This window comes from Ceratotherium simum, chromosome 1 (genome assembly GCF_057802395.1).
Source record: "Ceratotherium simum simum isolate JZ-2026a chromosome 1, ASM5780239v1, whole genome shotgun sequence".
NCBI lineage: Eukaryota > Metazoa > Chordata > Mammalia > Perissodactyla > Rhinocerotidae > Ceratotherium > Ceratotherium simum.
In genome coordinates this window covers 56065291-56092696 of record NC_141900.1, presented here as the reverse complement: position 1 = coordinate 56092696, position 27406 = coordinate 56065291, and the positions used below count along the sequence as shown (strand labels likewise).

The window sequence follows — 27406 nt, the reverse complement described above, 5'->3', positions numbered from 1 at the left end:
ATCAGTGTTCTATGGGGCAGTCTTAACTTTTTATGCATCAAAAACTATAAATGAATTTGAAAGGCAAACAACAAATTGTAACAATAATTACAGTTCCAAGGTCTTGTCTCTTTTCGTACTTTATTTTTCAGGAAGGAGAGAAAAAGAATGTCATGTCTGACTTATGATACATAGTTTTGGTTACAAATGGAAGTAAAACTCTCACTGATCAAGTTTCTATATCATTTAAATAGAAAAACCATTAGGAAAACCAGGGGCCTCCTTCTTTGGAAGATCATAATATATAATTTCAAATACCTGTATCAGAGTGTACAGAAATTCAGATATATACACAAGAGTGTCAACACTCTGAGTGCAGGGCCATGAGCCTACCAACATGCCTGATATACAGAAAGTGCTAAATAAATGTCCATGGGATAAATGAATGAATGAATACCATTCCTTTACACAGCCGGGCAAGGCAGGTTGTCACAAAAATATTCATATCTATTTATTAGAGTATTATTTTTTTTAAGTATAACAAGCATGCACATCATACTAGAGGCTTAGCCTGTTATTATTCTGTTGGGAGCTCATGCATGTTCTTTGAAATAGAAATCAGTTAGCTTGGAACATTATCTTAAGGACAGGAATACATTGGGTTTATGCATATAGTTATATGGAAAGCTAGAAAATGTCCATCCTCCCCTTCCAGGTAACCTAGGTCAGACTCTAATGCATAGTACCTTCTGCCCCTACTCTTTGTACACAAGATGTCTATCCTACTAATCACCTAAGACATTATAAGTGAAACATAAATCATAACGAAAGAAAGCACTGCTAACTGGTTTTACTAGTTATATAACATGGCCTTGGCTGCGCACAGTATAATTTCCCTCCACTTCTCTAAAATGTCATTTAACCTAGATAAAAAAAAAAAATTAGACCTCCCTAAACCACAATATATTTTACAATAATCTTTAGGGACAAAAGTTAAGAGTCATCCACTCTAGCACAGCTCACATAAATGGCACTGAAGAGTGAGCTATTGGCCGGGAATCAGTCTGAAGATTTAAAGAGTTCCCGGCTGGTTCTTGAGCACTGGATCTTTTTCCTGATTTCCGGGGAAGAACGCGGACTTTGCGTGGTGGAGGAAAACATTCAGCCTCTTGCCTTTGACCACGATCCCAGTCCTGTTTCCTATTGGTTTGTATGCCTTGTGTTTTCTGAAAACAATGTGTTAGACAGATTAAAAAAAGATCTCCAGCTGGAATATGTTAGTTTTTACAATGTCGTACGTGCCAAGTACAAAAGGGTTAATTCCATTTAACCTAATCTATGGCTTTCAAGACACTGTTGTTTTATGAAAATATATCTGTTTTCTCTTCTTCATGCAAGAAACGTGCCTGCTGACTATAATTTGAGATTATACATTAAACATTAAGATGACACAATTTTGTAAAGTTTTACTGACATCTGGTAGCATTTTCAGGATTAAAAAAAGACCACAGCAAAATTAACAGGCTAGTTTGGTATTCATCATTCAGTGGAAGATTTTCCTCCCACACTCAAAATGTTTAAAAGCAAAAAAGGGAAAATGGCCCTTTTGTGCAGAAATACGCTATTTATTTTTGACAATAGACTATCGTGATTTAAGGTGTTAGAACCAGCAACTTACTTGTACGCCAAAAGGGCGATCACAGTGACAAATAAGGTCAAGCAGCCAACGGAGACCAGGACACCATTTGCTATTCTTAAAGAGGAGGCTGGGTCTTAAAAAAGAAGCAAGACCATGTTAGTGACATCTTCCACCTAGAGGATATGCTGCTTGTAATGCAATTAAATAAATGAGGAAGGGAGCCTTCAGAAGATATATGGCTCCCTCTGGGCTTTCAGTAATCTTTTCCATTAAATAATACATAGTCTTTGGGTCAGCTTATCCTCCATTTAGAGAATGAGTTAGCATGTCTGGAACACTGTGTTAAGGGCTCAGGAGTGAGATGTCACGTCCTGGAGACACCTGTTCGGGTCTCAGCTGACCCAGCAGTGCCCCCTGGTGAAGGGCTCCATGATCCTCCTGCCCACTCCTTTGGCCTCATTGCTCACTCCCTGCCTTCCAGCTGCACTAAAAATTCTGGGAGGTGCCCATCCTTCACATGCTCTTTCAAGTCTCATGCCCCCTGCTGGGAATGTCCCACCCGCAGCTCATCTCAAGTGTCCACCCGTTCGGGATGCCTTCTGGACTCTCTTGAGGGCACCGGGTTACATTGTCCTTTGTCACTACTCTACTCGCCTCTCTTCCTCTATCATGTTGTGTCGCAATTACTTCTTTACACATATTTCTTTCCTACTGGATTGTAAGAACCATGAAGTAGGGATTATGTCTTCTCTGTACTCCCAGAACCCAGCAAACTAATTAGTCTTATCTCTATTGCCAAAGTATAACTGGAGTTGATCTGTGTTTCCTTTGTCTCCTCTGCCACCACCGATCACAGTCCCAGCCACCAGCCTCTCCTCTGAGAGGACCTCTTAATTGTCTACCTGGTTCCACTTTTATGCTCCAATGATCCTTACTTCACTCTGCAGTCGGAACAATCTTCTTAAAAGCATCAAACAGATCATGCTTCAAATCTGCCAATGAGCTCCCCTTATGCACAGAATAAAACCCTAACCCTACGGTGGCCTACAAAGAACTAAATGGGCTGCTTGTTCTTGAAATTCAGGTCTCAGTTCAGAGGAGGCCCTTCAACAAGTGAGTGCTGCTGGGTCAGCAGGACTTTCCCTGACCTGCCAATCTAGAGAGCCAACTTCTGTCCCCTCTCTCTCATGCTTGTCACTCTCCATGCCCTGGCCTTGTTTAATTTGCTTCACCGTATCATCTTATTTATTTATTGTCTGTTTCTGCTCACAAAAGCAGGGACCTTCTTCATCTTGTTCCTCACTTGATCTAGAACTGTATATCTCATGCCTAGAGCTGTGCTGTGCACGGAGTGGATGCTCAATGAATATTTGTTGAAAGAATTGCAGATGCTGGGCCACGCCAGGGGCATAGTGGTTAAGTTCATGTGCTCCACTTCGGGGGCCTGGGGTTTGCAGGTTCACATCCCAGGCATGGACCTACACACGGTTCATCAAGCCATGCTGTGGTGGCATCCCATAAACAAAAAAATAGAGGAAGATTGGCACAGATGTTAGCTCAGGGACAATCTTCCTCACACACACACACACACACAAAAACCTAAAAAAACCTTGTATTTTGAAGAAAAAAAAAGAATTGCAGATGCTTCATGAATGTTCATTGACTCAATGAATAAAAGTTATTTCAGCTAAAAGTCTATGGGTTTGCCTTTGAACAATGATCTATTTCTGAAATTCTGACTTTGAAACCCAAGTCAACAAGTTACAGTCCCCACTGGATTAAAAGCTGTCTTTCTGAGCTTCCTTTATTTGGATTTTGGAAATGGCTCAGGTCACACCTAAAGTTATCACTGACTACAAGAAGAATAAAGGAGTGCAAATATCTAAACATCCAATGCAGACAAGAGAACAGAGGTTTGCTAGCCCCGAGAAAGCTTTATAGAATAGGTTATGCCCCTAAATGCAATTCTAAGAAAGCTGTGGCAATGCAAGAGGAATAATCACAGCAGCTCCCGGAGGTGACAGCCTTGGAGATCCACGCTCACTTGGTTACCAGACTCCAACCTGCCTCATTCCGCCCCACCCTCCAGCTCTCCACCTCAGGCCCCAGGGCACTCCGTCCCCCAGGAAGCAGTGTACTTTTGCATTGTCGTTCTTTTGTTTTAAAATCTGTTCCTTGGATTTTACCAACAATAAGCCCTCATACAAATAATCATATGCATGATTACTTAAGCTTTGCTTTCAATGAGGTCAAAGCTGCTTTTTATATGGTTAATGAGTAAATATATGTTTCAGTACATTTTACCTTCTGAGATAGGCTCCAAGTCCAAAGGAGTTATTTATGAGTTAGTCATTAGATTGTACCTGACAAGACTCAAATTAAGGAGCAAAATAAGGGCTGTCATGTATACACAATTTAACCTCTCCCTTCCATTCTACCATGTAGCACTTCTTCTAAGAGATAAAGCAGTGTCTTACAACAGAGTAGGTTGTAAGTGAAATTCAGTTAGGGTCACCAGGTAGAGTCCTAATTTGGGGGGTGGGGAAATTGGAAGCCACCAGTAAATGAAAATTTCTCAGTGAAATTCCTTAGTCCACTTTGTTAACATTTTACCTCTCCAAGCATTTGGGGGGCAAAGAGTAGTTTTCCTGGTGAACATCTGAGGTTTGTTACCATCTCAGTGTAATGCTTGGTAGAATGTGGGAAGGGAAAGAGAGGACACGTGGCAAGTTAGAAGGTAGCCAGGAGTCCACTTTGTTTCTCATTTCTCTTCTTGGCTTCGTGTCTTTGCCCAGGTGGATTCTAATGACAACACGATACCAGCCTCCCCTTTGTTATGGTTTAATTGGAGAACATTGTTATTTTTTGATGTTGGGCTTTACGGTTTCCCTTGAAATACAAATCTATTTGAGCAGGCAGTGATCACATCCCATTATTACTGGTTCATGTTCACAGCTGACTTTGTTCATCAAAAGGCTTTTCTTTGGCCATTATTTCATTGGATGTCTCTCTCTCATCCCTTCCCTAAGTAGATTTGCTGTTGGATTTTAAGGCTAGTTCTCAAATCCACATTAACAACAGTTCAATGAATTTTGCACTGAAATAAAATTAAACATTGATAGTGAAGACTTAAATAGCTTTAGTATTGAATACACATTTTTATCTGCAAAATGAAATGTTTGTACGACCATAAAACAAGACTTACCTCTGCCAGGGACAGAGACGTGGGTGCTCGTGAGGGCCAGACTCGCCTCGTCACCCAGAGTGAGGTTCATACAGTATGTCCCAGACTCCCTGAAGGCTCTTCTCACGGTCAGCAAGCACAGCTCGCCCATGTTCACATCCACAGGGTCACAGATTATGCTCTGGGTGATCTGGCAGCTGGGGTCGGAGATTATGGTACAGACCTCTGTGGGAATGCTGAGGGCACAAAGGGTGCCGAGAGGGAGAGAAGAATGTAATGTCAGTTTAAAAGGAAAAACGAGGGCCGGTCCCATGGCCTAGTGGTTAAGTTCAGCACTCTCCGCTTCGGTGGCCTGGGTTTGGTTCCCAGGTGTGGACCTGCACAACTCATTGGTGGCCATGCTGTGGTGGTGACCCACATACAAAATAGAGGAAGACTGGCACAGATGTTAGCTCAGGGCGAATCTTCCTCAAGCAAAAAGAGGAAGATTGGCAACAGATATTAGCTCAGGGCGAATCTTCCTCAGCGGTAAAAAAAAAAAAAAAATGGGGAAATCTTTATATTTCTATAAAATTGAATTCCACCTTACTCTTACTCAAACCATATGATGTCGAATTGTCACGTATAATTTACTCTTAAACAAGCCTGGGTGTGAGCTACTGTTTCCTCCATATCCTCAGGAAGGTGAGGCCCTGGGAGTGGAGGAGGAAGAAATTATGTCTCCTAAGTCAAGGGGCTGTTGGAAACTGTGAAGCCCAAGTCCTTCCCTCTACATTTTGGCTTCTTAAAATGCCCAAAGATGCAGACAGCTTAGGTGTTAGGCAAAGACATTATTAAACGCCAGAGCTGGCCCTGCCTGGGTTCCCGTAGAGATGTGATAACAACCACAGCTGTTTCTGCAGTATTTACTGTGTGCAAGGCACTGAGTTTTAGATATATGACATGGTCTTGCCTACTCCCCTCAGTGACTTTATGGGGAAAGTAATATTATCCCAGTGAAGGAGCTCAGGGAGGGGAAATAACTGGTCCAGAGTCACACCAGCCATTAGAATTGGAGCTGGGACTTGAACAAAAGATGTTTGACAACTGTCCTTGTAACCACAAGGCTACCTGGCCATGAACTACTGTCTTGGCCACGGTTTCACTTCTGAGGAGACTTCCTGGATGGAGAGACCAGGTTCTGAGGCTGGGTCTGGTGAGGGCATGGGGTGAGGTAGGGACAGGCTCCTTCTCACCCAGCCCTGGCTTCCTGCAGCAGCCTCACTCCTTCAGCCAGGTTTTTCTCTATTTTCTGTCATCCTCTTTCCACTCCTCTCTCCAAGCTGGAGAGCTCATTAGCTACCCCTTTCATCAAATAAGGCCACACTTTATACTGTTCCAGTCTCTCGATTAATTTATACATTTACCTTATGCATACATTTAAATTACAGATTTACATATTATCTGCAAATTAATATATTTACTTAGTTAATTGATATAGTATTTACATATTAATTAATTTATATTTAGTCTATTATATATAGCTATAACCAAACCATAGAAAGTCAAATTATATAATGCATTAGAAAGAGCTTTGTAAATTATAAGGAGAGACAGGATTATCAGGCGTTGCTATTAATTCACGCTAGGACATGGCCATTCCACACTGGCTTCCTGCCACTCCGGAGGAGCCTCAGGGAGCTTAAGAGTGGGGCTCTGAGCCAGACCACGGCGTGTGAAACGCGCTCTGCCGGGACCCGCCGTCTCTGGGGGCAAGTTCTCTAAATACCGCATGCCTCGTGGCCCCATCTGTAAAATGAGGAGACTTGTAGGACTGTGTAAGGATTCAATATTGTTGAGACCATAGTAAGTGTCCAATCAATATTCAATGAAGTTATTTAACTTCATCAACAGTTAAAGGTAATGAGCATTGCTCAACTCTAGCAAAACCAGTGTACGCTTGACAGCAACTCCAAGGGTCCTTCCTCATCCTGGCTTATTGATGAACTAGAAATTTAAATCAACTTAGAGAGGAAGACTGGCATGTCTTTATTCAGGCCTGGGGTCCTCACTTGACCCGTCCCTCTGACTGAGAGATGTACTCACATCCCTTCGCAGGTCACGACAAAATCCATCAGGGAGTTGTCAGGCTGCGGTGGGGACATTGGAACATCTGTCATCTTGATGATGTTAACCTCTAGAATTCCATCTAACAAAACAACCCCCGTAGAAAGACACATCAAAACACAACAGAAACCAAAGCAAACCAAACCACTCCTTAACAAATCAGAAGGCCAAACAAAATGGAGACAGCCTTCTTGCCACACCAGAAACACACCAGATCCAGGAATTTATCCCATAGCTTTGGATACATGTCCATGCAGCATTTTCAAACTCAAACTGAACTGTTCTTCAGTCCAACCTAGATCTGTATCACTGGACCCTGTGTATGTGCTAGAAGGCAGCACTCCATCTGGGTAGGTATTTCGGGAAAAGGTGACCTTGAGGGGTGCAGCCCCCAGGCTTAGGCATTGGCCAGCTTCTCTCTAGCAGAGATGGCTCAGCCCCGGGGCACACAGCTTGGGTTTTAGCCCCCTCCCCAGAACCAGGGTGCACGGCTTCGGCTTCGGCCCCCACCCGTCTTCTCTGGTGGGCACCTGTGGACGGTGCCCCAAACCCACCACGTGTGGTGGCCCTGTTCATTTCCCTTTCTTACACATAAGAAATGTGGCTTTGTGAAATCTGCTAGGGGAAGAAAGTGGAAGCTGTGGGAGCTTGTTACTGGTTTCCTTAAAGGCACATTCATTCAGATTCCTGGGACGCACAGAGTGGGGGTTCCAGGCCCTGGGCAGGCTCATTAACATGTGGGCCTCACGGAGGGCTCATTTCCACCAGGGTGTCTAAGGAAGGCTGGGATAGGCACGTGGGAATCTAGAAATTAGGAGAGTCTTTGGTTGCACACGTGTGGTATCATCTCAGAGAAAAAGTGGGTGTCCCTGCTCCCCACCCCCACCCCTCCAGACTCAGTGAAGTGAGTGGGTGGCCCCAGGTGGATTCTAACATCCTTCCCCCATTGGTCTTACCTACAATTGTGATGGTAGCTGTAAAGTAACCGTATCTGTTAATCTGGCAGTTTTCATCAGGAACATCACTCAGCTCCAGGGGGTTGTCACCACCAGGTGCTGGAGAGTTTGAGTAATAAGATTTTAGATTAGTTGCTAAGAATGTAAAAGATATACATGATATCACCAAAAATCTAAACATCTCTCTGTCTGGTCTTTAGAAAAACATCAAGCATTCTATATATTAAATTGCTGCAGAAATGTGAACTAAATGTGTAATGATTCATATAGCTGTGAAAGCTATAAGGCATTATCATTGTTAAATTATGTAAGTAAACACAATCCCATATCTTGTTTAAACACAGGAAGCAAATGAAAGGTAGAAGCCATATTAAAATGTGTGATATAACAATCATAATGAAATAAAGCAAGCCATAATAGATAAAATCATATCTCAATTTTGGAGGCAGGTATTCTGGGCCTAAATTCCAGGTCCCTTGTTTTTAGCTGTTTGAGACCATAGGCATATCATTTAACCTCTCTTTGCCTCAATTTACTCCTCTGTAAAATGGGAATAATACCTACTGACCTACTAAAGTTGAACTATTAAACTTAAATAAGATAAGGTATATAACACCTGCTTCATGCCTGCCACATAGAAAGTATTTAATAAATATCAATTTCTTTGTCCCAGTATGTACTTCAATATATCTATTTAGATGTAGATGCACTATAACATATAAGAATGTTAAGGTTGGTGTATAATAGATTAAGAAGCAAGCAACATGGAAAAAGGGAATTCTTTCCCTGTTTGGATGTCTCATAGCTGCAGAGCTTACATTCTAAAGTCTTGCTGTGACTGTGATGAGCGGAGGTGTGGGGAAGAAAAAGAATGAGTACAAGACACTTTTCAAAAATAACCCTGTATGATTAGAGCAAGGAATTTAATGCTCAATTAGTTACAATTTAAAAAGCTCTAATTGAGGTGTTGGGGTTCCTTCGACAAGATAGAAAGACTGGAAGGAAAATATGATACTGAAAATACAATGCTATCTTCTCTTAAATTTCAAAAGGCAGGAAAATGGACCCAATTTACAGGGAGGGGCATCAAAGCTCCGCAGAGCTGCATCTCTAACATAGTAATATGTAAGGACGAAGCCGGTTGGGAGATTTCTCCAGGGCTCCTCAGAGGCTTTGCTGGGTGAAAGAACGTGCCCTGTGACTCTCCTTTGCTCAGAGGCGTCTTCTCAGAGCGTCTCTGGAAACGAGTGCTCCATGGCACACACTTTGGGAAATGCTGCTGGGGTAAAGCCCAGAAAGGCTCTGACGCCACGTCAGATTCAAATGCAGTGGTTTATCATCAGGACTGGCTGTGGTAAGCCCTTGGGAATGTCCCCTGAGTTTCACCGTGGTCCTTGGAAAGTTACAGAATAATCGTTCTTTCTGTCCTGAGATTTAACTGATATGTTCTGTAGCACAGATTTGTTTTGCAGGGTATTAAAGATGGCTGGCTTTTCCCTAGAAAACTAGAACACTCTTTCTTTTGAAATTCTTGACAGGTAGAATTTAGCTGTCAAGTTAGAGCATGGAATCATGACCCTGCCATTTTTTAAAATAAAATTTCTTTTAAAAAATGACCAAGTAATAAAAGTCAATGATTTTACTTTCGGTAGAATGCTTATAAAAATGCATATGGAGTTTTGCAGACGTATCTATAAAGTCCAGTCTATAGCTATATATCTATATCTATAAAGTCAAGGTATGACTAAAAGGCTCATGGAGAAAAACTGACACCTTAAAATATGGATGGGAAAGAAAGTAAACCTCATACTGAATTCATTCTTTATGTCCCTGTTACCCAGAGAATGGTGTGAGAGCCCTTGATTCTTTGGGAAAGCACAAAATTTCCACACAATATAATATATATTACACTAATCAGCATCAGTCTTACAAAGGTTGTTCTTTTCAGATTTGTTCACAAAATTCTGAAAAATGAACAGCGGCACTGTGAATTCTGTGGCTTAAAACTAGTGCACAGCTGCCAGCCCTATAATGGAATCATCTTCCTGAGTCACCTCTTCAACTCTGCTTCTGTCTCACTCCTGTGGTTGCGTTTGGTTTCTATTCAACGGCTGTGCTTTATTATGAAACCACTTACCAAAATAGAGAGAACATAATTTTTGGTCAAATAATAATCCAATGCTCAATAATCCAAGCCTGTTAATGTGGTCTGCATAGCTGAAAATGCTCTCTCTTCTATAGGACAAATACCCCACACCACCCGCCTTTATCACATCATGGGCTGACTCCTCTCCTCATCATGGGTCCCATTACTTATTCCCACCCCTCCCTTCTCCAGCTCTCACAGCCGCTTTAAGGCATTTTGGGGTTGATTATGATTGATCTAACACCTTTAGATAAAGCCAGGCAGCTTCCCCTCACTGTAAAACCTAACTACTCTCAAAGTTACTACTTGATATCTTACAGTCTCACCTATGGAAAATAATAATAGAAACTTAAAATATGCTGTCATTGACTTAAAATATATTTTTAACACATGCTATGATATAAATAGTTTCTAAGAAAAACAAGCTAGGGGCCGGCCCGGTGGCGTAGCAGTTAAGTGCCCGAGCTCCACTGTGGTGGCCCAGGGTTCGGATCCCAGGTGCGCACTGACGCACTGCTTGGCAAGCCATGCTGTGGCGGCGTCCCATATAAAGTAGAGCAAGATGGGCACAGATGTTAGCCCAGGGCCAGTCTTCCTCAGCAAAAAGAGGAGGATCAGCATTGGATGTTAGCTCAGGGCTAATCTTCCTCACCAAAAAAAAAAAAAGAAAAGAAAAGAAAAACAAGCTAGCTTAATCAAAACGCAATTCAAAACAGACTGACATTAAATAATCTAACATTAAGCCCTTTACTATTCAGGAATTTCTAGACAGTTCTATATAGTATAGGCATCTGTAATTTATTTTGCATTTTACACCTGGTCCCCTTATTTATAAAGAAGATAAAGAAATTAATTCTCCTACAGAAATACAGAATGAAGATATATGTTTAGAATTGTTCAGTGCAATTTTATTTGTAATTGGAATTAGGATTAACCTAATCATCCATCAATAAGAGAATGGTTAAATAAATTATAGTTTATACATACTATGAAACACTACATAGCCACTGAGTAAAGTGAGTTAGATTCATGTGTACTGACAATGGAAATGTGTCTATAATGTTTGTTAAGCGAAAAAAAGTAAATTGTATAATAATATATATAGCAGGAGCCCATTTACATAAAAATAAATACAAAACATGTATATTTATAGAATATGCTTGTAGATGCATAGAAAAAGATCTGGAAAGAAACACTCCCAACTATTAATTGGGTTTAACTCTTAGGAGGAGAGTGTGAATAGGGACTTTCACTTTTATTCTCGACTTCTATATTGTATGAAGTTTTACTAAGGAACATAATTTCGTAATTTAAAACATTTCAGAAAAGAATGAATCAAAATCAGTAATAACTTATAAGGTTTTGATTTAGATATACTTAACAAGATCTAATTTTATTAATAACACACTATTATAACAGTTTATTATTTATAACTAATAGGTTTTGTTAAAAACAATAATTGCAGCAAATCTGGACATCATGATGGAGTGTTCCCTCTGGGCTTGGTGATGGCGCCCTCTTGTGACTATGGAGAGGATGCCAGTCTATTGCCATCCCCTGGATTCTGGGATGCTAAGATGTACTCATGGCTGAGTTGAGTAGGGTGGGGAATCAGATGGAAGCTACTGCCTTCCAAAGTAGACCCTTAAGAACTTCTTGAATGTCCTCATGTACTATTAGTAGAGGGTGGAATTTAACTAATTATGCCTTATATCCAGAACAATTTTAATGTCTGGAGTCTTTCCAGCTTGCTAGCTGAAACCTACTCTCAAGTTGCATTCCTTCTTGGGCCATTTGGAAAATGCTTTCAAGCATAGCTGTGTTTCATGGGATAGTAGGTGGATGTGGGCAGGGTAGAGAGGAGAATGGAAGTGGGGAGAAATGTGGAAGGGGGATGAAGAAAAGTGGAAATGGCCTGAATGTTTATAAGGAGACAATGTGTCTTCTCATAGCCGGGAAAAATGGGAGACGAACAGCAATGTGATAGGCTAGATGGGGGAAGCATCTGTACACATAACAAGGGCCAGTACAAATTAGGAAGGTCAAAGAGCTGTATAGTAGTCCCCCTTATCGGCAGGGGATACGTTCCAAGACCCCCAGTGGATGCCTGAAACCATGGATAGTACCGAACCCTATATATACTATGTTTTTTCCTATGTGTACGTACCTATGATAAAATTTAATTTATAAATTAGGTACAGTAAGAGATTAACAACAATAACTGATAATAAAGCAGAACAATTATAACAATATACTGTAATAAAAGTTACTGTTGATCTTAGCAACCTTAGCATACAATTTTTTTCTTTCCTCATTAAGTTAAGAACTTGCACCTTTTCACTTAAAGGAAGCACTTTACGGCTTCTCTTTGGCATATCTGAATTGCCAGCATCACTACACTTGGGCTTTCGGGCCATTATTAAGTAAAATAAGAGTTACTTGAACACAAGCACTTTGATACCACAACAGTTGATCTGATAACCAAGACAGCTACTAAGTGACTAAGGGGCAGTGTGTAGGGGGGGTAGGTAGCATATAAAGTGTGGATACGCTAGACAAAGGGATGATTCATGTGCTGGGTGAGACTAAGCGGGAGGACGCAAGATTTCATCAGGCTACTCAGAACGGCTTGCAACTTAAAACTTATAAATTGTTTATTTCTGGAGTTTCCCATTTAATATTTCCAGACCACAGTTGACCATGGGTAACTGAAACCTTGGAAAGCAAAACTGTGGATAAGGGGGGACTACTGTATATGAGTCACCAAATTCTACTTGCAAAGTGACTTTAAACATACTCTCCTTTCTTCTATATTCTAATAGCTTAAAATGGTGATAAAATGGCTAAAAAAAATCAACAGATACAGAATGCAATCATTGCAGAGTCTCCACACAATCCTTTAAACTAGGAATCTAATAATGTAACTTATATGAATATTTTTTTAGCTGTTAAGGAACTGCCCTCAAAGATCACCTGGAAAACACTTACGTAAAGAAGGGGTGGGTTTTGGAGGTCGGGGTGAAGGTGAAGGACAAGGTCCAGGCACTGCAGCTTGCACAGTGAGGTTAAGGTTGAAGGTTCCATTGCGCACATACGTGTGATTCAAAGTGGAATTGAGGGAAACAAACAGACCGGTATTATCCCCGAAGATCCATTTGTAGTTAATGGCAGACTTGTTGAGGAAGTGGCTGGGATCATGAATCAAGACGTTGAATATAATGGGGAGGTTCCTGAGGAAGGTTTCATCAGACAAATTTCGATTGTTCTTCTGGGACATAGTCACAAATATGGGAATCTGATCTAAAAGATATATCCAAACAAAGAAAGAACATATGATTGCTTGATTTTAAGTGGATGACTTCGATAATGCTTTTAGGTTAAAAAATTAAAGTTAGGGATAATTCAGCCTCATTTTCCTTTTTCCTATGCAAATTTTCAAGAGGTTTCCCAATTTATTCTGGAAAACATACATGGACTACAACATAATTAAATATATAAGCTTGGGAAGGAGCCCAAATGAATCGTAACCTAACCCAGAACACTTGGCTCTAACTCCTTCTTAATCCACTGACATCCCCAGAACTACGTGCCTCACCCTCAGTTAGTTTCGAGGTCACACCACTCACCAGTTACCACGTACACATCTTTCACTTTTGCGATGGGAACATACGCCCGTCGGTGTCTTCTATAGACAGTTACTTCCATGAGTTGAGGGCCAAGCGTCACATTGGCTGTGTTTATAGAAACTCTCACTGAACACCGTCCCAACCTCTGGAAATACTGACCTTTGAGAAGATGGAAATTTTTAGTTATTAGCTACGTTACACAATCATTGTAAGAAGTTATTGTTTCTTAAAACTAGTGACTGCCATTTAGAGGTTGTTCTGGGAAGGTGAAAAACGGGATGGGAATGTGGTCCTCGCTGCTTCAGAAAGGAAGATGGTGCTCACTTGTATGTAAAACCTTATAAAACCACCCCACAGTTATATAAATGTAATTGTATATAGTTGGTTAAAATGAAAGGAGCTGTTTAGTGGGTTAATACAGTTAGTCCTTAGTTTACAAATATATACTTTTTATAAGTGCGTGCTCTGGCACTTGAAATACATGTGTCTCCCACAGAAAATACATTTAATGTAATGGTGAGGTGTCCAAGGAGTTAAAACAATTTATCCAAAAATCTACCTCATTTTTGTAATGATATTACTATTTCAGCTATATTATTAAGCAGCTTTTTTTTTTCTTTTTGGGAGACTAGAATCCTCCACCTTCTAATAGTATTTGTATGTAAAGATGAAGTAAGTGAATGAAAAGAAATAGGGTATGGTGGCTATGAAAAGGAATGGAGTGGTTCTGTAAACACATTTATAGAACACCCTTGGGTCATTCTTTTTCTTTCTCCAACCCTAACCTAAATCTAACTGCCACTGGCTGGCTAGTGAACGTAATTCCTCTCCTTCAGGGCTCAAGGATTTTTCTAATCCTATTGAGGCACCTGGCACAGATGTGTCATTGGAACAACAGGTATTGTAAAGTGGATGCTTGAGTGATAAGGATGTTTAAAGATCATGTTTATCACACGGTCAAAGGTGTCAGAAAAATACACTAGTCTTCTAAGGGATACGTAATTCAGAATCCCCCTTTGCCTTGAAATGCAGAGGCAGCTCTGCTGGAGATTGTAAGGGGAAGAGGTGTCTCTTGGGGGTTAGTTATATGTGAGGGAAATGTGAGTTCTGGCACCGAGAGACAGATCACAGAGGCAATGCTTAGCTGAGGGCGAGTATGAAGTAACTGAGACCTCAGCAGAAGATGGAAATTCAAAATATTCTTATTGAAAAAACAACAATTTCTGGGCTGAAATCTGATTCTAAATAAAGACATCTTAACTAGTTAAGTTAATGAATGTTAACTAGGCTAAAGAGTGTCTGGAGTGTTAGTGAGCATAAGTGACCCCATGGAAACTGTCAGGTCAAAGAAATCACGACATTTGGTGAACTGACTGACAGGGCCATGAGGGCATCAGAAAAGTCAGCTTTAAATCAACTGATTTAAATAGACAGGCATAATATTTGATAAATATTTTGTACTTTGTTGAACCAGAATGTATTATTAATATGTTGTCTTGATTTGTAAATAAGTTAGTTGAAGAAAGAGAAGCTTTCTCCAATTTATGAAGAAAGACAAAATATTTAGAAATTTGGAGGCTGCATGATTGGTAGCAGTTTTTAAATACTCAGAGCCAGGTGGCACCTGATGACATTTTTAATGAAGAACTTAGCAGCTTTGCTAATAAAAACCTAAATTTGCTCCTCCCAAAAGTAATCATTTCACAAATAATACAGCCAAGTGGATACCATTTGTGGTTAAAAACAAAAAAGAGGATAGGCTATGTTGGAGAAAAACCATGGTTAAATTATGTTATTTCTATACAATGGAATATTATACAGTCATTAAAATAATGTAAGTAAAGAATTTTAATGATATAGTCAAATGCTCATGATATTAAGCAAAAATGTGTATATATTATGATCTTGATAAAAAAATACTAGTAAAGAAAACACCACATTAACAGTGATAATCTCTGGTGTTAATTATGGATGACAATTTTTATTTATACTTTTCTGCATTTTCCAAATTTCCTACAAAGAGCAGAAGTTTAATTCTTAAAAATCTTTTTGAAAACACAAAAAATTAAATAAATAAACAAATGCCCATCCATGTACCATTCAAATAAATATTAATATTTTTTCATATTACTATTTTATACAGAAAAACATTGAGTAGCTTTGTTTTAAAAAAGAAAGCTGAATCTGTTTTTTTTTCTCCTTTTAATTCTTTGGTGCCCTGGAGATTTGGTGAGGCTAATCGAGACTTTATTTTTATCCCTCATCCTCTACCCCAGCTAAGGAAAGTTAATAGAGTAACTGTTTTTAAACTCTCAGTCTGTTATAATTCTTGATTATAGAATAAGAGAAAAAAGTTAAAATTATAAGAGAAACAGAAGACGCTAAGGGGTTTGTAAAAGTCCAACCAAGTGTGTGAAACACATAGACGAAATTCCGTTTCTTCCATCCAGGGGGGTGAGGGAAAGGCTTTCCATCAGGGAACACGTTGTGATGATCTTGGCTGGTGTCATTTTCCCGGTCATTGTCCTCTGACCATGCTGCCCAGTTGTAAACAAACGGGTCAGGAGATGGGCCAGTATCTAAACAGAGAGAGAAACAAGCCATGCTTGTCATCTGGGCTCAGAATGCCCAGTGCTCATCAATGAGTTAAACACTTGTTTGTATTTTTCATAACCAGTTTAAACATAGTTGCACAACTAAAAACCTAATATTCAGAATTCATCCAATGGCACATTTATGACCTGTGTATTTTTAAGCATATATGTTATATTTCAATAAAAGTTTTACATAAATCAATTATTCAGGAAAAGTTCAATCTAGAGATATCACTTAATGTAGTTATCTTTATTTCGGGTCTCCAAATCACAACCATATTCAAAGGAAACTGAAGGATGCTTCATCTTTTTATTTTGATACACTTTCTCTGACTGTACCTTTTTTTCCTGACTTATCTGACATTATGATTCTCCACTCCTAAAGACTTTAACACACATCTCCTAAGAATAAGGGCAGTCCCCTACATAACCACAACACCATTACCACCCCTACCACAGTCTAATCAAGGTTCACATACTACATTGGCTATTTTGTCTCTTCAAATGACAAAGGAAGGAAGGAAGGAAGGAAGGCGGGGGAGGAAGAAAGATTCAAATACAGCAAAATGTTAAAATTATTGAATCTAGGTAAAGGCTATTTGGGTGCTCAGTGTACCCTGCTTTCTACTTTTCTGTATGTGTGAAAATTTTCATTTTAAACAAATCACGGTCAATATTGTTCATCTAGAACAGTCCCCTCACCTTCTTGGTTTTTTTATGTTACTGACACTTTTGAAGAATCTTTTTATTTATCAATCTGTTACAGTCATTATTTTTTATTCTTAAATTGTCCCAAATATGGCCAGTGGAGCCCCTTCAAGCTGGCTTCTGTGTCCTTGTGACATGCCCCCATCAGTCTTTGAGCACTTCCCTACTTTCTGGTACAAGAAGATGTTGCAGGCTCACATGGTCCTCTCCCCGCCCTAGACTCGGAATTAGTGATTTCTCCAAAGATCCCTAGTTCCTTTTAATGGTGATAGATATTTTATAAAAATTTTTATAAGTCACAAGGACTCTTTCATATAAAAACGCTCAGAGGGCTAGATTGTTATTTGAAACACTCATAAGAATCAGTTTTTTTAGAAAAGAAGAAAGAGAAAAAATGCTACAGAATATTAAACACAACCCTTTTAAAATATCAGACCCTTTCTATACAGAATCTAATGTTTTCTTCATAGGAAGATGATAAATTAATAAAGAATGAAAACATCAACTGTTTAATAGAAGTTCTAAATAATAAAATCAGATCATAAGTGCATTTAATAGCCTTGTCATTGATTGGTGAATCTCAGTAATTATCTCAGAGCTTTTGAGAATGTATAGTTCTAACAAGACAATTTCCCTTGATGTGTTTGTGTTCATTTGTTCTCTTAACATGTACAAAGAGCCTATCTGCTTTAACTAAGAGCAAAGGAAACCAAAATATGCACATTTTAGCATTTGTGCTGGCCATACAGCATTTGCTTAAGAAATACTTGTGAGCAGAAATTAATCTGATCAGTAAACCTCTGCCAAATTGGCTATTTTTTAAGTAGCCAAAAGAATTCCAGGTAATAAAACAAAAATCTGAGAATCAACAAGATATTTCTGTCCAATCAACTGAGTGTGATAATGTAGCTTTTGAAGAGGGTTCCAAGCAGCAGAGAGCCACCAGTTTGCTGACGTGGGTTTGGCTAATGTTGATGTTGATGAAGGGACTAAGTGGGACCACACACTCACCCTCCCTGTCATCCAACTTGAGGAGGGGGGTGGCAAGGGACAACAGCAGCATTTACACAAGTACCTGTGAGCATTAAGGTTTATGAGAACTACTGTGAGGAGTAGTTAGGAGAACTAGTGTGTTCCTATCATGTGAGTAACATTCCTTACCATTTCGGCAGTTCTTCTCATAGACTATGTTGCCATTGGCATCTTCCTTTTGGCATCTGGGGAATACCAGGTTCACCACAAACGTTATAGTTGAGCCCACCAGTGCTGGTGAATCACTGGTCAGAACCGCCTGGACATGGCCTCCTAGGGCATAAAAAAGTAGAACTCAATGATCAAGCACTTTTTGTTCCTTTCACTGATAAAGTTAAATCTACCAACAAGGAACAGAGGATCCTTATGCCTCTTTATGATACGTTAGTTTATTTTCTGAATTCCTAACTTTAGCTTTCAGAGTACAACAACATTCTAGAAGATGAATAAAAAAAGAAATCAGACCAGTTAAGGAATTCTCTAAGCATAGAAAGAACACTTAAAATAATTAAAGGATTTGCTCAATTGGATTGAAGAGACAAGTATTAAAGGTTTGTATTTCTTAATCTCAAAACTAATGATGGAAAGACTCTTTCTTTCATGTGAATGGAAAGATATGCGCTTTCTGACCAACCACACTTTTTTTTTTTGATTGTGAAATTTTTGTTGAACATTATTGTTTATCAGTCACCATATAAGCGCATCCCTCCACCCCTTGTGCCCAGCCCCACCCCCCTAGCCCCTGGTAACCACCAACAGTTCTATCTGTCTGTGTGTTGGTATATCTTCCACATATGAGTGAAATCATGCCCTGTTTGTCTTTCTCTTTCTGGCTTATTTCACTTAACATAATACCCTCCAGGTCCATCCATGTTGTTGCAAATAGGCACCCACACTTTTGAAACAGTCAAAAACTGCTCTGGAGTCACAGATCAGAAGATGACCATTCCCACATTAGTAAATACGTTTGATGCTAAATCTCCTTGTTCTCCAAAATCTAATAGCTACTACCTTGTTAATTTCTAAAGTGATTAAGCATTTGTGTGTGCGTGTGTGACTTAGAAAGCGATAATGCTGAGATAAAGGAATGACTGCCAAATCTAGGTGGCTCCCATTTGGTAACTAGAGTACTGTCATTCATGGATGCAATATAAGCCATGGGATCTCAAAGTCTACAATCTATGAGATAATTTAAATAGGAAATTACAGTTGTTTGGGTTGAGTCTTTTGATTTACCTTTCCAGGAGTTTTTCCACCGTGGGTCTCCCCTTTTCCACACTGGATAGAGTTTTTCATTCCAGTCATTTTCATCTGAAGACCAACCATTTAACTGGTTGTGCTCCCTCATATAACCAGAAGGTCTTTCATTACTCAGCACATCATGAAATCCTATATTAATATTTGAAAAACAAATTATTTCATCTACTCCATTCCTCATTTAGTACTTATGTAACAACGGTTAAAGCAATTTTTCATTTCATAAGGTTGGAAAGCACACATAATATTTCCAATATGTCAAGCAAAGAAAGGGTACTTAAAAAAAAAATCTAGTGGAAATATCTGGAATACAGGCATTCAGACCCTATCTCTTTAAGTACTTTAAATGAATCAAGGAAAATTTTTGAAAGTCAGTATTTCTTAGCCATCATTTGGTTTCTCAAAATATACACTCTGAATATTTGGATTTGATACAATATCATTAAGAAAACACTAATGCCACTGACCTTCAGATCAGTTTTTGCATCTTTTCCCCTTCTGAACTGTTCACCTGGCTAAAAAAACGCCAGGCTCAGGAGTGCCTCTAGGATTCCAAGAGATGCATATCAGTGCTGGAGAGACCACTGTTGAACAATCTAATTTTTGGGGGGAAGGGGGCGCAGAGTTCAGCATGTGGTCTGTCTTAGTGAATGTTCCATATGTACTTGTGTAGCCTACATTTGTTGGGTAGAGTGTTTTTTTCATGTCATTTAAGTCAAGCAGGTTGATAGTGTTTTGGAGACTTCTGTGTTCCTATTGATTTTCTGTCTGCTTATTTCAATCACTGAGAGAGGAATGTTAAAATTTTCAGCTATAATTATGGATTTGCCAATTTTCCAATTTCTTCTTTCAGTTGTCAGTTTTTGCTTTATGTATTTTGAAGCTCTGTTTAGAATTGCTAAGTCTTCTTGATGAACTGATCCTTTCTCAAAAGGAATTGACCCTCTTTATCTCTGGTAATATTCCTTGTTCTGAAGAATACTTTAATGTTAATGCTTAGTATTTAACTGATACATCTTTTTCCATCCTTTTACATTTAACCTATGTGCATTTTTATATTTTAAGTGGGTTTTATTTTCTTTTGACCTAGTCTGACAATCTCTACCTTTTATTTGGAGTGTTTAGATAATTTACATTTAGTGTAATTATCTATATTGTGGGATTTAAGTTTACCATCTTGTTTTCAACTTGTCCCATCTGTTCTTTATTCCTTTTTCTTTTCTTGTGCTCTTTGGGATTATTTTTGGATTTTATTTTATCCCTACTATTGGCTTATTAGCTATAGCTCTTTGTTTTGTTTTGAGTGGTTGCTCCAGGGTTTATGATATGCTAATTCTCTTAAAGTTTTTTCTAATCTTGAGTTGATGCCTTTTTGCCTCACCTGACAACTCCGGTGGTAACATTGTCTCTTTCTTTGAGGATTGTAGCAGACTGTTTGGTTGCCTGCCCAGCAGCCATTTCCTGCCTGCTCTCCTCCTCTTTTTATCCCCCACTTGTTGCAGAGCTTCTACTGTAACAGTTCAAAATCACAGATGCTCACTTCCCTAGTTTTCCTTACAGTTTGGGCAGGAGCAGATGATTAGATCCCGGCCAGTGGGAGCTGAGAGGAAGTCTGCTAGGGGCTTCTGGGAAAGGTTTTCCTCTTTCATTAAAAGAAACATGTGAGAACTAATTCCATTTTTTCCTCCTGAGAATTGATTTTGGAGATGGTAGTGTAATGATATGATGACAGTCATATTTAACCACGTGGGCACAAATCTGAGGAAGCAAGCCAACACATCAAGGGCATCAGGATGGAAGGATGGAAAGAGTCCTTGATGATGTTGCTGAGCTGTTGCTCTAGCCCTGCCCACCCCTTGATGGATTCAGTGAGATAATAAGGGTCTTATCCAACTTATCTGAGTATTCTATTACTCACAGCCAAATGCTCAACTGTATATAACCCTCAGCCAGCCCCTAATCATAGACTATCATAAACTGTTCTCTCATCAATTCATGTGGTCTTATGTCTTGGCCTGGCCATTGAATCTTAGAGCCAGAAACACTGTCTTCTCTTAAATCCTGGAAGAGCACCTCCATGAGGTGTGGTATTTAGTAGGTGCTCAGAGAAACCATATTGAACAGATGCCACTAACCTCTGTCTTCCATTCCTCCATGCTGCTAGAAGGCAGCAGCATGTTATTCCTTTCTTATAAGGGAGGCAAATGGAAATGGAAGAACATTGAACTGAGAGTCACAGAACTTGGTTTCTAGTCTTAGTTCTGCTACTAAAAAGGCTGTGTGACCTCAGATCATGTGACTTCTCTTGGCCTTCAAATCAGACAAAAACCAAATGTCTTGTGATTCTGTGAGATTGTTCCTATTTGGAAACAGATACTAAGTGAGGGCAGGAAATGCATGTTTATCAATAAATGTTTATAACTGAAAATTCACTCAAAATGAGTCACAGAGTGGTAGAATGTTCAATCTGGAAAGAACTAAAATTAGTTAGTTCAAATCCTTCATTTATAGATAAGGAAATTTAGGCCTAGAGAAGTGATATCGTTCACTCAGAGTCATCTTCCATCGAGTAGAAATGAAGATTCACATCTTTTGATTCCTAGGACCAGTTTTTTCCTTTGTTCCAAAGAGTCTTCCTCTTCCTCAGATCCTCAGTGAAAGTCAGTGTTTCCAGAAATATAATAAAAACAGAGATTTCTCCTCTGATTTTAAATGTCAGAAGTCAAAGAAAAATACAAACTTAAAAGGAGAGTGACAATGAATAGACACATAGGTCCAAAGTATAGACTAGAGAATCCAGAAATCGGCTCACACAAATATGCCTTATTGATTTTTGACAAAGATGCAAAAACAATCCAATGGAGGAAAGATAGCTTTTTCAACCAATGGTGCTGTAAGAAAGTAAAAAGCACAGGAGAAATCTTCAGGCTCTAGGTAGGAAGGAATTCTTAGACTTGACACCAGAAACAGGATCTATAATAGGAAAAATTGATAAATTCAACCTCATTAAAGTTAAAAACTTTTGCTCTATGAAATACCATGTGAAGAGGATGAAAAGGCAAATTATAGACTGGGAGAAAATATTTGCAAACTGCATTTCCAACAAAGGACTAATATCTACAACATATAAAGGATTTTCAAAACTCAATATTAAAAAACAATCCAATTAAAAAATAGGTAAAAGACCTAAACAGACATTTCACTGAAGAAGATATACAGATGGTAAATAAACACATGAAAAGATGTACAATATCATTGGCCAGTAGGGAAATGCACATTAAAACCACAATGAGAATGACAAAAATAAAAAATAGTGACACATTAGGTGTAGAGGAGGATGTAGAGAAACTGGATCACTCATACATTGCTGGTGGGAATGTAGAATAGTACAGCCACTTTGGAAAACAGCTTGGCAACTTCTTGTAAAACTAAACACACAATTAGAATGCAACCAAGCAACTGTATTCTTGGGCATTTGTCATGGAGAAATGGAAATGTATGTTCACATAAAAACCTGTACATGAATGTTCATAGCTGCTTTATTCATAATAGCCCAAATTGGAACAACCCAGATATCTTTCAATGAGTGAATGGTTAAACCAACTGTGGTCCATCCATACTATGGAATACTACTCATTGATAAAAAAGAACCAACTATTGATACATGCAATAACTTCAGTAAATTATGTTGAGTAAAAAAAGTCAGTCCCCAAAGATTACACACTGTATGATTCCATTTATATAACATTCTCGAAGTAACAAAAGTATAAAAATGGAGAACGGATTAGTGGTTGCCAGGGACTGGGGGTGGGGTGGGGTAGGAAGGGGAAGAGAGTTTGGCTAAAAAGGGCATGAGGGATCCTCGTGGTGATGGAACTATTCTATATTTTGACTGTATCAATGTCAATATCCTGGTTGTGATATTGTGAAATACTTGTGCAGGATGTTACCATTGGGAGAAACTGGTAAAGGGTACAGGGAATCTCTTTGTATTATTTCTTATAGCTGGGTGTGAATCTACGATTACCTCAAAATTAAAAAATGAATTAAAAAAATAGAATAAAACAAACCCAATAGTAAGCATACTTTAAAAAGAAAAAAGAGGTGTGTGTGTGGTGGGGGGATAGATGTAAAGGTAATTGGAGTCACACTCAGTACAGCTGTGTGGCTCTTTGCTCCACACTTTGAACTCCCTGCTCTGTTCACCAGAGAGGTGCCCGCTGGGCCGCTTGTTAACTTGGTCAACACCTTCTCCTTCCTCCTTTTTACTAGGGCTATGACTGGAAAGTGGCAAGGAATCTCTTGGTGTTTCATACCCTGCTAAATCCTACCCATCCCTATTTTTTCTGGCCAGAATATTTAGTCTAAGGCAAGGTGAAGTCAAAAACGTCCAGGTTTTGTTACATTGCCTAATAGGTTGGGACTCGCTCTCAAACTGACGGCCGAGAATCAGCCTCAGGCTAATCTGTCTTCTTGAGCAGAGCAAAGAGGAGCTGATGGAAAGAAGGCAAGAATTAGGCGCAGGGGCCTCCCTGGCAGTTCTCTGTTCTCCGTCTCCCCAGCCTGCAGACTCTCGGGCAGTCTGTCCAGGGAGGTACACTGGGGTAAGACAATTGCTAGCATGTACGTCTCCCACTTCAGCACATTTTGTTAGCTGATTTCACAAGAACCCTATTACCTAGTTTTGCAAGAAAAGGAAACGAAATCCCCGCCCGCGGCTGGCAGGGAACCCAAGTCTGTCCAACCGCAGGAAGGACAGCGGTGGCCGTAGAAGCCGCCTTCTTCCTCTTACCCACTGCGTGGCCTACGCCGAGTTACTTGCTCTCTCTGTGGCCGGTTTCCTTGTTTGGGAAACGGGACCATAACAGTGCCAGCCTCCCGGGCTGTTCCGGGGCCGCGTGCAGCACAGCAGCCCCAGCCCGCGCCAAACACCGGGTCGGCGGGGCCTTTGGAGGGCGCGGGCGCGCCGCAGTCCCCGCGTCTGGACTCCTTTGTCAACCATCAAAGACGCGGGCCTTTTCCTGGTCCCAGTCACCGGACATCGGGGGCGGGAGTGTCCCGGGGCTGGGGGCGCCGCCCAAGCCTCCGGCCTCAGCGGCTCGCAGCAGAACTGGCCGAGCCCCCCGCTGCTTCCCTCCCCTCCCCGCAATGCCTCCCGCACCACCACCCCTTGTTCGCCCACCTCACGCCTTGCACCACCATCCAGGGCGCCCAGCGCCCCCTTCTCACACCCCACCCCTGCCGGGGCCTGTCCAGCCCCCAGGAAACCGGCCCTCGCGCTCCGGGGCTACCAGCGGCTCCCTCCTCTTCCTCTCTCCGCCCAGCAGCCGGCGGGGATCCTGCTCTGCAGGGCAATCTAATTGTAGGACGTTTCTCTCCTGCAAGGAGGAGTGAAATGCCGGTCTGCACAGGCGCCCCAGGCCCTGTGTCCAGGATCCTTCTCTCTCAGAACTGGGCCGAGCAGGTGAAAAGCAAGACCGGGGCGCTCATCTGTTGCATGGGGGGACCATCTGCTCCACAAAGGTGTTTGTGGGAATTACCTGAGTAATGTAAGCAAAGCGGCCAGCATAGAGATCACACACGGTGGGCACGAGGTTGATGCTGGTCCCTTCTCCCACCTACCTCCCGGTATGGAGTTATCCTGCCGAATCGGACCCCTGGACTTTTCATCCAGTTAACATCATGACTCTATTGGAGTGAGTGGAGTCGACCTTCTGGGTGATGTATAATTCACTTTTTTCTCCCACACCATGCTAACTCTGCCTAGAGGATGGGGGCCACCACGGCCACCCATCCCTTGGACTGGACAAGTGGGCTGCACAGGAGTTCAGTGGTTGCCAACCATGACTTTGCATTCCACTCACAAGAGCAGCTTTTTAAACAAGGATGCTCAGACCCCACCTCCAAAGATTCTGATTTCACTGATCTGGGCATCAGCTTCGTTAAAAAGTCCCCAACCTCTAATGTGTAACTAGAATAGAGACCCAGGGCTTCAACTCTTCTCTCAGTAATCTTACTATAGCTGCAGCAAGCTCCTGCAGGTCTGTGAAGAAATATCAGCAGGATTACCAACAGCTTCTGGGTTGTGATTATTAGAGAGCTTGTCTCCAGATTTTGAGCCCATTTCTTCTGAGGTCTCTACCCCATTGGGTAGAAACCAGACAAAGTTTAGTGGGTAGCATTGCTTTGCTCTCAGGCCAGAGACTGTTCCCCGCACACCTCCATCCTCCCACTGTCTGGCAAGAGAGTAGGTGGCGATTGTGATGGAAAAAATCTCCATAAGAGAGGGGCTTGCATAGTTATTACTTTCCAAGAGCCTAAAGCATTTTGCTGTAGTTTCAACATTCCCAACCATTTCCAGAAGAAGCGCGAGAGCATGAAATCTTCCTGAGGAGCTTCATGAAGTCCAGCTTCTGCCTCAGACATTGCTTCAGACAACCCATCACCTCAGCCAATAGCCAGAGAATGGGTTAAACACAGAAATTGAGAATTACTCACGTTTGGCGGCATCAAGTGGCAATCTTGCAGCCAGAAGCAGAAATCCCAGGAAACAGTAGATACATTCCATGCTGAATTCTCACAGACCCAGGCAATCAAGGTTTAACTTGTAACTCCTCTGGCTCCCTCCACTGAGAACAACAGTGCGCTTCTGGCCTCTACTGCGCCCTACTCCTTATTTTAATAAATACTGGGCCTCGGGGCAGATCATGTGATGGTATTAAGCAGCATTGCCTGATCTGCTCTCTTGAGTTCAACCTCTTACAACTCATGTGCTTCTGACTCACTCACTCTTAGCATCTATTTATTCACTTTTCAGATGCACACCATTTCAATGTTGTAATTCCACATTTCTAGTTAAAGGGATTTCCTTTCCTATGGACCCTATTTTAATATCCTTCACCAAATAAATTTTCAATCTCCAACCTCATTGATTATCAACTTGCTGCAGTTCCTTTACTGATTCACTCACACAGCTCGTCTTGAGATGTCACAGTTACGCTTCTTTTGCTATAATTTAGATGACGAGCTTCTCAAGTGCTAGCTGATCCTGTACATTCCCTTCTCCCAAGAGGAGACAAAGATGGGGGGGGGTGTCTCTTCAATCACTTGAGATTGTGGATTGCATATATGGATAACAACATATGTTGTGCCAGAAGGTGCTTGAAACAGCTGCACAGGCTTCTGGTAATTGAGAAATTTACTTAAAAGCACATTTAGGATATCTGTGCAATTCCGTATAACTTTTGGAACAACCTGCATAATTTTTGGTAACTGCTCTCAAAGCATTTATGTGTTGTATCACTCGGGGTCAATTGCATAAAACATACTGCATATTTATTTCATGTTACAGAACGCGGGCATTAAGTGTAAAAACAAGCTTGCCTGGAACATAAGTTTTATACAATCAAATCATTTCTGGTTATAGAACGTGCAGAAAATGTGGCAACATGAACACTTTCCTGCATGTGGTCTTTCTCTAAGTCACATCCACACGACCATTTTCAGTACATGTAGAAGTCCTGGTTGGGGGTGAGGGTAAAATTTGGGGTATTGATTTATGTTTCAGTTGTGCTAGCGAGGAATAGAAATAAATAGTCTGTGAAACTAAAACCCATGGAGCAGGAAAGGCCAACTCCCTACCCGAAGGCCACACACAGCTCTTGAGAGCTCCTTTTACAGCCTTTGAAGCAAATAGGAAGGAAAAACAGCAAAGGGAACATCAGTCAGGATCGAAACAAAACTGTTTTCAAATATAGATGAATGAACGAATAATGGAAATGTTTATTAGTTTTATGTAATGTGAATAACCTATATAGTTCTGTTTGCTTTTTACAACAAATGTGTAACTTTTATAATTAAAAAAGAGCTTTTCAGTTTAGGGAAAACTTACTATTGATGTATTTTTAAGGATTACTGCCCTTTGTTTCTGACAGTTCGTTCGGGCTTATATTTTTGGCCAGATCAGCTACCTCTGTTTCTAAATAAATTGGAAGTGTCAAACTCTTCTGTAACAAGACCTTAATTAATAGGGAGACAGACACAGTGATCAAATCTTCTTTTATGTCTTCTCTCTTTCTCTGCCCCATCAAGGGGAGATGGTAATGACAAGGGCAGCAGGCAAAAAGGTAGGCAGCTGGACGGAGGTGAAGAAGAAACCAGAAGTTCTTAATTCCGAAGC

General features: G+C 40.5%; 1 protein-coding gene across 3 annotated transcripts; it reads right to left on the bottom strand.

The window, feature by feature from the left end:
* On the bottom strand, positions 1-25846 carry GPNMB (glycoprotein nmb). 3 transcript variants are annotated; one of them, XM_014786393.2, is made up of 11 exons: positions 25726-25846; positions 19207-19359; positions 18100-18243; positions 16042-16215; positions 13637-13795; positions 12999-13310; positions 7865-7963; positions 6888-6990; positions 4824-5038; positions 1658-1751; positions 1-1205 (listed from the first exon to the last, which is right to left on the bottom strand). In XM_014786393.2, the coding sequence occupies exons 1-11, from the start codon at positions 25793-25795 to the stop codon at positions 1052-1054; spliced, it is 1677 nt and encodes a 558-aa protein (XP_014641879.2). In that variant the 5' UTR covers positions 25796-25846; the 3' UTR covers positions 1-1051. The 3 variants fall into 3 exon arrangements, with proteins under 3 accessions (XP_014641879.2, XP_087284994.1, XP_087285001.1); XM_087428868.1 differs by lacking the exon at positions 25726-25846 and adding an exon at positions 24020-24197; XM_087428875.1 differs by lacking the exon at positions 25726-25846 and adding an exon at positions 19695-19857.
* Between the last annotated feature and the right edge of the window lie 1560 nt (positions 25847-27406).

What these genes read in the sequence shown, in the direction of transcription:
- GPNMB (XM_014786393.2), bottom strand. Translation starts at nt 25,795, where the DNA reads ATGGAATGTATCTACTGTTTCCTGGGATTTCTGCTTCTGGCTGCAAGA. An exon ending in TGAGAAGAACTGCCGAAATG is followed by an intron (nt 16,216 to 18,099) that starts GTAAGGAATGTT and finishes CTCTCTGTTTAG; the next exon opens with ATACTGGCCCATCTCCTGAC. An exon ending in ATCGCCCTTTTGGCGTACAA is followed by an intron (nt 1,206 to 1,657) that starts GTAAGTTGCTGG and finishes CATTGTTTTCAG; the next exon opens with AAAACACAAGGCATACAAAC.